The 10,448-nt window shown below is 52.5% G+C and overlaps 1 protein-coding gene across 4 annotated transcripts in view; it reads right to left on the bottom strand.

The window, feature by feature from the left end:
• Positions 1-1,936: 1,936 nt before the first annotated feature.
• LOC127577636 (carnitine O-palmitoyltransferase 1, liver isoform-like) overlaps positions 1,937-10,448 on the bottom strand; it is a 53,402-nt gene continuing 44,890 nt past the window's right edge. For all 4 annotated transcript variants that reach the window (XM_052028979.1, XM_052028982.1, XM_052028981.1 and 1 more), the window contains 5 exons: positions 9,245-9,379; positions 8,754-8,906; positions 4,433-4,546; positions 3,646-3,738; positions 1,937-2,674 (listed from right to left, as the gene is read on the bottom strand). In XM_052028979.1, the coding sequence (XP_051884939.1) occupies positions 2,588-2,674; positions 3,646-3,738; positions 4,433-4,546; positions 8,754-8,906; positions 9,245-9,379 (582 nt within the window). In that variant the 3' untranslated portion in view covers positions 1,937-2,587. The remainder of the gene's footprint in view (positions 2,675-3,645; positions 3,739-4,432; positions 4,547-8,753; positions 8,907-9,244; positions 9,380-10,448) is intronic.

Raw genomic sequence — 10,448 nt, 5'->3', positions numbered from 1 at the left:
CCCCAACTATGGCTCTTCTTCCCTTTCCTAGCCTATCTCTCTTTTTTTCTACTCCCCTTTTTTTCCTCTCTCCTGGATCTGCTCTCCCCTCCTCACCCACACCTGCCCATCACTATCTCTTACCTGCATCCACCTATCACCACCCTGTGCCCACCCCGCCTCCCCTCTTCTGTCCACTTATCACTGCTCTGCTTTCCCCCCCCCCCCCCATGTATTGGGCTTCCCCCTTTTCCTATCTTCAGTCCTGAAGAAGGGTCCTGACCCGAAACGTTGACCGCCTGCTTTTCTCCACGGATGCTGCCCGGCCTGCTGAGTGTTTTTTCAACTCTCCATTGGAGGTAAGTGCAGAATGTCATTGAAGGTGCAAGGAAGGCTCAGTGTTAACTGTAAGAAGTGAGGTTGCAGTGCGCTATGGAATATAGTTTCAGAGTGCTTGGCCCCTTAAATATAATGGTTTGATGGGAAATGGGGTTAATAAAAGCTCATGTTCTGCACCTAAATGACAACTGACCTGTCGCAGAGCTGTGAGAGTGTAAGTAAGTCACTCAGGAAGGTTAACTGGGCATTGCTGGCATCATTGGGACGGGTTTGTACACTGGAACTGTGTTTCCAGCAGTAAGGCGAAGCCTCCGGAAAGTCAGGGGTCAAATCTGCCAAGTGGTGCTTCTAGGCCTGGGATCGGAGCAGGTTTGCTCAGGGCAGGCACGGTAGTGTAGCGGTTAGCATGACGCTATTACAGCGCAAGCGACCTGGGTTCAATTCCGGCCGCTTTCTGTAAGGAGTTTGTATGTTCTCCCTGTGTGTCTGTGTGGGTTTCCTCCGGGTGCTCCAGTTTCCTCCCACATTCCAAAGACGTACGGGTTAGGAAGTTGTGGGTGTGCTATGTCGGCGCTGGAAGCGTAGCGACACTTACGGGCTGCCCCCAGAACACTCTACGCAAAAGATGCATTTCACTGTGTGTTTCGATGTACATGTGACTAATAAAGATATCTTACCCACTCCAGGTGCAATCTACCCTTCTAATGTAAGGATGTCGACCTGAATCATTAACTCTGTTTTTCTCCAGTGCTGATGCTGCCTGACCTGCTGGGTGACCGGCTCAGTGGCACAACCGGTAGAGCCGCTGCCTTACAGCACCGGAGACCCGGGTTCAACCCTGGCCTTGGGTGCAGTCTGTGTGGAGTTTACATGTTCTCCCTGTGACCGCGTGGGTTTCCTCCCTGTGCTCGGGTTTCCTCCCACATCCCAAAGTTGGTAGGTTAATTAGGAGTTGTTGGGAATGTGAGGAAAATAGGTTTGTGTAGGATTGGTGTAGATTGATGCTCGCTGGTCAGCACAGACATGGTGGGCTGAAGGGTCTCTTGGCGATCCAGCATTTTCAGTTTTGATTTCAGATTCCCAGCATCTCCAGTTTTTGCTTTCCTGTGCGAACAAATTTCTAGGTCAGTGTTCTGAGGTGGTTTTACGGGGCGGATTCTACCCAGCGGTGGTGTAGGACCAGAGGTCACATTCAAGGACTAAGGAGTCAGCCACTCAGAAGAGACTTTACTTCAGACTTCTCTGACACCCTGCTCTGTGGATTCTCAGTCACAAGACGGAGGTTATCAGGTTACTGAACATTACAATAACCAAGGGAGATGAAGGTTGTGTAGAAACCGAGCTGAGGTGGAAGATTGAACAGTGGAGCAGGCACCGAGAGGTGAAGAACTTATTGCTGCTCCTACTTCTGAAGCTCTTATGACAGCTCCTGTCTCCTCAGTCAGCTCCGCAGTGGCGAGGACAGATTTCTTGAGGTGTGTTATCATGTGCCTTGATCGGTCTTCAGTTCCTGGAGGGTTTTCAAGCTGATATGTGTTAGCACACAGTGCACCAGGGGAACTCGACATAGAGACAGAGCACCAGGGAACTCAATATACAGACAGAGCAGGCAGTAAGCGATGGTCCCCACCTCTTTATTCCGTAATACATATGGCATTCACTTAACAGCTGAGATCACCTGCAATACATTCATTGGTTCTTTACACAATATCCACACTAAATCAACAAACCTCCATGTCGGGTCTGGGGAAGCATGTGAACCCCGGGCCCCCCAAGTCAGACAATTTTCCAATAGCGACATCGGAGAAGCTGTGATACTGTGCCTCCTTGCACAAGCTGGGATCTGCAATGATATTCTGTAGAGGTGAACAACCCTGACAATTATGATCAAGCACTGTTCAGAGACAGACAATTAAAATAAAGGCTCTGCATAATAATCACAATGCGGCAGAGAAGGGAAGTGAGCATCTACCTGATCTCGTGCAGTAAACCTAGACCAAAGTTTGGGGTGCAGTTTACAGTGGTATCACCAGCTCCTGACAGGACCTGCTCACTGCCGTCAGACTGGAGGTTCCTGCCCGGCCTGAGCTGTCTCAGGGAACGGGCTGGCGCACTCACAGAACAGCGCAGGGCTCCCAGGAGGCAGCGAATTTGTCAATGTTCAAAATGGTTCTCGTCGTCCCACATCAGGTGCCAGCACCAACTGCCCCGGGGGTGGGGGGGGGGGAATTGGGGACCGGTCCTCTCAACTCCATCGCCGGGACTGCCGCTACTTGCCGGTCCTCTTGTCCAGGTTGAACAGGTCAAGGATGTCGATCATGGCTCGTTGGAAATGGTTGCCAAACCGATGGGAATCCTGCAGGAGAAAGGTGACAAGTCACACGTCACGAGCTCCCCATGAGGCAGCGTGCTTTCCAAAAATACATAACTCGACCCCCATCTTTCACCGGCACGTCACGGTGTGTGACAAAGATCCGGCGAGGCAGACAAATGAGGGTGTAGATGGGGAGGGAGTGAGAGGGAGCACATGTCAAGGTAATGAAGGTGGAGAGGGCAGGGGGCAGGCAGTGAAGCAGCCAGGGAGGGGTGTGTGGAGAAGAAAGGTGGTTGAACAGAAGAGTGGGGGGTGCACGGGCAGGGAGGGCAATCCACAGAGTCATACAGGCCCTTCAGCCCACTGCGCGCTGACCATCAATACAGTAATCCTACCCCAATCCATTTTATTCTTCCCACATCCCCATCAACCCCCCCCCCCCCCCCCCAGTTCTACACTCACCTACACTCTAGGGGCAATTTACAGTGACCGATTAATTACAGACCAGCAAACTCTTGGGGGGAGCGTGGGAGGAAACCCACGCGGTCGCAGGGAGAACACGCAAACTCCACACGCAGACAGCACCGGAGGTCAGGATCGAACCCTCGCTCCCGCAGCTGTGAGGCAGCGGCACTATCCGCCGCACCGCCGTGTCTGGGGGATCAGGCAGGGACAATGCCGGCCAGGGGAGAGGGGCAGGGGAAGTGCATTGGTGGGGAGAGGGGCTCCATTCCATCCTTCCAGTCTCTCCGCTGCCTCTGCTCGGACGATGAGACTTTTCACGCCGGTGTTTCTGAGATGACTAGCGTAGACACCACGTTAGACAGAGCTCTCAGCTGCGTCTAACCCTCTTCTGGCACACCTGCTGTCAACCCCTTCCTCACCCAGCACAAGGGTAGAGCTCCCCAGTCCACATCACCATAACTTACCCCTCAGCACACTGCTCCCCCACCTCACCCCCCAACCCCCCCCATCTTGTCACACATTTGCCCTCCCCACCGGAGGACACTTACTGTCTCGGGACTGGAGAATTTACTTGAAATGTGCATGTTGATGAGATTTTCTCCGACCATTATGTAAGATACACCATAGCCATCGTCCGCAACCTGAGAACAGACAGAGAGACGGCATGTCACGGGGCGCTGAGTCTCATCACTACAGGCCCCGGTCCCATCAACCTGGAAACACCCCACGTGCTCCCCAATGTCGTCACTTCTCCCCTCCCAATCCCGCCCCCTCCCCTTCTATCCCTCATCGCGCAAATCCTTCTCTTCCCCCCCCCACCCCCTGCAGCCCCCCTCCGCTGTCACTCTGCTCCCAAACCCTTCCAACCGTCCCCTTCACATTTGTCCCTGCCACCGGCCACTCCATCCCCTCCACTAGCTCCCACCACTGTATCTTAGCTCCCCGAACCTCTGTCCCATCCTCTGCACTGTCCGTGCCTCCCTCCCTCCCTCCCTCCCACACTACTCCAGTCCCCACCACACCGTCTCCCTACACCCTCTGGTTCACCCAACCCCAGCCTGTCCTGTCCCTGACTCTCTGCTGTAACCCTGCCTGCCCAGCTCTCTCCCCCCCACTGCCAGGTACATTCTCAGGCCCATATTGACCCCCCACCCCCACACTAATCAGCAGCCCCTCCGGGTTCCCAAAGATGGGGCTAAGAGGGCTGGATCCAATATCCCGCCCTGCCACCTGACTCCCGTTGTACCTGAGGCACAGAGACTGCCGCTGCTGTGTCCAGACCCTACAAACCTCTCCCAGAACGGGCAGGAGGAAGAACTCCACACCAAGACTCACCGGCCCGAATCCCCCGCCACTTGACACGTACTCGGGGTACCGGTTAAGGTCGAAGAGGTCAACCTGCTGGTGCGGGGTCTGGCTGGTGGAGAGCTTCCACGGCTCAGACAAGACCTGCAGGACGGGAAGGTCACAAAATCAATTAGAGAGGGGGTGAGAAGAGGTATCTTTATTAGTCACATGTACATTGAAACACACAGTGAAATGCATCTTTTGCGTAGAGTGTTCTGGGGGCAGCCCGCAAGTGTCGCTACGCTTCTGGTGCCAACATAGCACACCCACAACTTCCTAACCCGTACGTCTTTGGAATGTGGGAGGAAACCGGAGCACCCGGAGGAAACCCACGCAGTCACACAGGGAGAACGTACAAACTCCTTAGAGACAGTGGCGGGAATTGAACCTGGGTCACTGGCGCTGTAAAGCGTTACACTGACCACTACGCTACTGTACTTGCCCTCTGTGAGATGGAGCTACCAGTGGCTGTGGATGGTGGGGTAAGTGGTGGGGGGGAGAGAAAGAGGCTCAGGGAGACTGAGTGCTGGGGGGAGGAGGAACACAGAACCCAGGCAGCATGATAGAGGTGTACAAGATGATGAGGCATAGATCAAGTGGACAGTCAGAGACTTTTTCCCAGGGCGGTAAATGGCTCACATGAGGGGGCATCACTTTAAGGTGATTGGAGGAAGGTACAAGGGGGATGTCGGGATAAGTTTTTTACACAGAGAGTGGTGGGTGTGTGGAACGCACTGCCGGCAGAGGTTGTGGGGGCAGATACATTATGGACATTTAAGAGGCTCTTAGATATATACATGAATGACAGAAAAATGGAGGGCTATGTGGGAGGGAAGGGTTAGATAGATCTTAGAGCAGGATAAAATGTTGGTACAACATTGAGGGCCGAAGAACCTGTACTGTGCTGTAATATTCTATGTTAGATCAGTCTAGAAATCTAGGAATCACCAAGCCTTAATTAATCTGTATGAACGGTATGCAAGACAAGTTTTTCACTGTACCTTGGTACATTAGGGGGATGTCGGGTAAGTTTTTTTTACACAGAGAGTGGTGGGTGCGTGGAACGCACTGCGGGCAGAGGTGGTGGGGGCAGATACATTAGGGACATTTAAGAGACTCTTAGATAGACACACAAATGACAGAGAAATGGGAGGGGAGGGGTTAACATTTGGGAGGGAAGGGTTAGATAGATAGTAGAGCAGGATAAAATGTCGCACAACATTGTGGGCCGAAGGGTCTTACTGTACTGTAGTGTTCTATGGGACAAGGGGGGAGCGGAGACTGTGCTGCAGGGAGAGGAAGGACAAGGGGACAGGTACACAGTATGTGAAGTGGGAAGACAGTGATCGCTGGATAGGAATCAAAGCAGCTCTAAGGAGGGGGGGTAGGGTTGGAGAGTTGGGGGGAATCAGGAAGATAGGTCAGGTGAACGTGCGGCTAAAGAGCAGGAGGGAGGTGTCGGGTTTTTAGATCATTGGGATCTCTTCTGGGGCAGGGGGTGACCTGTATAAGGGCAGGTTGCACCTTAGCTGGGGGAGGGTTTAAACTAGTGAGGCAGGAGTCAGGATTCAGAATGACAGTGCAGCAGGTAGAGAGGCTGAATCAGGAGTAGAAAATAGACCGGGCAAGTCCAGTGGGCAGAGCAGACAGAGGCAGGAAGGCAAGCATGAGAGAGCTGGTAGGTTTAACTGCGCTGCCTTTAATGCAAGGACCCTCACTGTTAAGCCGGATGAACTGAGAGCGTGGATCAGCACATGGGATTATGAGATTGTTGCAATCGCGCACGCATGGTTGAGGGTAGGGGCAGGACTGGCAGCTCGATATCCTGGGGTTTAGAAGTTTCAGGTGTGATGGTGGGGGGGGGGGGGGGGGGTGGGAGGGGTGCACAATAGGAGGGGGCGTTGCACTGCTGATCAGGGAGAGCATTACGGCCGTACTCAGGGACGATAACTGCAGGGATCGGCCGATGAGGCTACAGGGGTAGAATTTAGGAATGAGAAAGGGGCGATCACTTTGGCAGGGTTATACTACCGGCCTCCCAGTGGCCAGTGGGAGATGGAACAGACACGCTGGCAGATCACAGAAGAGTGTAAAGTCAGTAGGATGCAAGAGTTTTTTTTTAACGTGCCCAATACTGACTGGGATTGCCTTAGTGCAAGGGGGCTTAGATGGGGCGGAATTTGTAAAATGCATTCAAGTGAGGTTTTCTGAAGCAGTAGGTAGAGAGTCCTACTGGGGAGGGGACTGTACTTGATCTTGTCGAAGGGGATTTTTTGCGTACCCCGGTATTTATCTGGATGCCAGCTCATCCAAGTGACATCAAAACTGGAGGAACTTGCAACCACGCCGGTCCAAGTTGCAACCGGCACTATTCACACACAGGAGGACCAGCTTCTACCAACACTAAAGGCACTACAGCAGGGTGTTATTTGAAAGGGCAGACACAGCTCCCGTGGTCACAGGCACAGCCCTGCACAACTCTCTGAACAAAAATCTCCGTCTCCGACCCAGCCAACGTCCCAGTCACCGAACACCAGGTGGGTTTAGCAAGTTCTGCAAAACTCCTCGGCCAGAAATGCCGGAGAGGTGTCTCTCTCCAAAATGCCTGCAGCAGAAGCGTTTCCACCTTCGTCAGAGGAGAAATGAGAAAGACGCCCAACAGTAGAGGTGGCCCCCTACAACTCCTCTGCCCAAGCTCCACAGGGAACTACCCCGCTTATCAATCGTTCCTGCAGCGTCTCTGCACGGATCCCTTCCACCAGGCAGTCCTCGCTCACATACACTGAAAACCTCCGAGATCAAGCACTTCGCTGCACTGCCCCCAAACATTCACTCCCAAACACCTCAGCCCCCTCCCAAGCTGTCCCGGCTGACGTATGCCACACCCAACACCTCGTTGCTCATGGCTGGATTACGGGTCAGAACTGAAAGGTCAACCATCAGGGTGAAGGAACAAACAATCTGCTGGAGGAACTTCAGCGGGTCGGGCAGCATCTGTGGGGCTGGGGAAGGAAATGCCAACATCTCGGGTCGAGTCCCTGCATCAGTAATGAGAGTGAAGAGGGAAGATATGGAGGGAGTTATGGGACAGGGGCCAGTGGGTGATCGTACGGAGGAAGGATACGTAGCTATACAAGTTATGGCCAAGACTTGCTACTACAGCCACGTATCCTTCCTCAGTACTTGATCACCTAGTGGCCCAGTCTCATAACTCCCTCTCTTCTCTTTATACTGGCTAACTCCCCTCTCCACTCCTGATGCAGGGTTATGACCCAACTCATTCCTTCTCCCCCCACACAGATGCTGCTCGACCTGCTGAGTTCCTCCAGCAGATTGATTGTTGCTCTAGATTCCAGCATCCGCAGTCTCTTGTATCTATAGCAAGTTGGGGAACCTTCTACTTGTGCTTAAAGTGACCAGCATCCAGAGCCAGTGGGAGCATTTGGCTGCATTATAGGGTTCCCCAAAGTGCAGGCTTTCAGAAGAGGTACATGCACTTGCATGCAACTTGCTGCCAGAAATGCCCTTGCAAGGAGGATGCCCTCTATGCCCACTGCCCCTCAAGAAACCTGTTCAGGACCCTCTTCCATCACCCTTCCACCTGCGAGGACTCTGCCACCCCTCCCCATCACTGCAGCACTCACAAGTAACCTTGTCAACCCTCCTGAGTAGCTGGAAGAGTGCGTGACACTTCATGGGCTACTTACTGAGCTCTCAGAATGTGTGCTAATAGCACATGACTTTGGTGCCACTGGTCCTGAGACAGTGAGACATGAGGGAGCCAATACGATGCTGTTCACCAGGAGTTAATGGATCTCGGCACCTTTCTAAACAGCATTGGCAAGGTTGCTAATGATGTATTAACACTGACAGAACAGTCCTGGGTCTACGCTTCACGGGTAATACACTAACTGGATAGAGTGGACGTGGAGAGGATGTTTCCATTAGTAGGAGAGTCTAGGATCCAAGGGCACAGCTTCAGAATAAAGGGACGTCACTTTAGAACTGAGATGAGGAGGAATTTCTTCAGCCAGAGGGCAGTGAATCTGTGGAATCTGTTACCACAGAGGGCTGTGGAGGCCAAGTCATTGGGTGTATTTAAGGCAGAGATTCATGATTGATAAGGGGGTTAAGGGTTACGGGGAGAATGAGGTTAAAAAAAACCAGCCACGATTGAATGGTGAAGCAGACTCGATGGGCTGAATAGCCTAATTCTGCTTCTATATCCTTTGGTCTTATGGACTGAGAGACCTTTCTACATTGGTGGGACGCAGAGATGCACGCACCCTCACGGACCCACAATACCTGCCTCTTTCAGGAACGGGGAGTCCACTCCCAGGTACTTGGACACCACGTAGAGGCAGAAGAGGTGGCGGTCGATGCCGCCCCCAGTCATGGCTTGACGGTACATGCTCTGGTGCTTCTCAGCGGCCAGCTTAAACAACCTCAGTTTCTCTTCACTCTGGCATTTGGAGAGAGAGAGAGAGAGAGAGAGAGAGAGAACAATGAGATAATATGTGAATTAGCCCATGACATCCCTCACACTGCACCACACCCTACCGCACATCACCACAGACCCGGGAAACCTTACTGACACGAACAGCAGAGGCTCCGTTATCCTGGTGACCTCCTACTTTAAACCAAAGTCCCCACATTCCCCCAACACTGACACACCAGACCCAAACCCTCCCGATTGTCCCCTGCACCCAACTCCCACATCCGCTTCCCCGATGCTCCAGCCTCCCAGATCGTGTCCCCAGGGAGGGCAGGTTCCAGCGCGGACAAGCACAAGGTCCTTACCGTCTGAGAGGGGTCCACCATGGCCAGAACGAACCTGGTGGACTGACTGGTGCAGGAGCGGACGGTCTCCGTGCGACCCTCTCTGAACAGGCGGGTCATCGAGGCTTCGTAGGTGAGGCAGAATTTACCCTTGTCCTGAAGTCAGAATACAAGAAGGGTTCAGGGCACCCCACCAATCAACACACTCCCGGCGCTACTGAGGGGTCCTGGAGCCCACCAGAGACACAGAGCCGAGCAAATCCAGCATGTGCTCCAGAAGGCCTCCCCCGAGGTTCCCTGCCTTATTACAAAAGCAGCTGAATACCAATAATCAATAATCAAAGACCCCTTCCACCTGGACATTCTCTCTTCTACCCCCTCCCATCAGGCAGAAGGTACAAAAGCCTGAAAGCACGATAAGAGGCATGACTTGATAGAGGTGTACAAGATGATAAGAGGCATAGATCGAGTGGACAGTCAGAGACTTTTTCCCAGGACGACCATGGCTAACACGAGGGGGCATAATTCTAAGGAGATTGGAGGAAGGTAAGTTTTTTTACACAGAGAGTGGTGGGTGTGTGGAACGCACTGCCGGCAGAGGTTGTGGGGGCAGATACATTAGGGACATTTAAGAGACTCTTAGATGGACACATGAATGATAGAGAAATAGGGGGCTATGTGGGAGGGAAGGGTTAGATAGATCTTAGAGCAGGAGAAAATATCAGCACAACATCGCGGGCCAAAGGGCCTCTACTGTGCTGTAATGTTCTATGTTCTATGTACCCTGACTATTGAGCAGTCCCCTAGTACGATAAGACAGACGTTTGACCTCACAATCTACCTCGTTATGGCCTTGCACCTTACTGTCGGCCTGCAGTGCACTTTCTCTGTAACTGTGACACTTTATTCTGCATTCTGTTACTGATTTTCCCTCGTACTACCTCAATGCACTGATGTGCTGAAATGATCTGTATGGATGGCACGCAAAACAAGGTTTTTCCACTGTCCTTTGGTACATGTGACAATAATAAATTAATTTACTAATCAGCAAAAACAACCGCTCAGCTTTCTGAGGATGCTTCCTGCTTCTTAGTTAGTCCAGTAGTACAAGAGTTAATTATTTCCCACAAGTTGCTCTTTGATCTGTACACTTTGACACTGTTCCAGGTTGTCTTCCCTCCCATGACTTCTCCTGTGATAAGGTGCCAAGAACCCCAGCTGTGAC

Source organism: Pristis pectinata, chromosome 14 (genome assembly GCF_009764475.1).
Source record: "Pristis pectinata isolate sPriPec2 chromosome 14, sPriPec2.1.pri, whole genome shotgun sequence".
Lineage (NCBI taxonomy): Eukaryota > Metazoa > Chordata > Chondrichthyes > Rhinopristiformes > Pristidae > Pristis > Pristis pectinata.
This window is presented reverse-complemented; position numbering and strand designations above follow the sequence as displayed.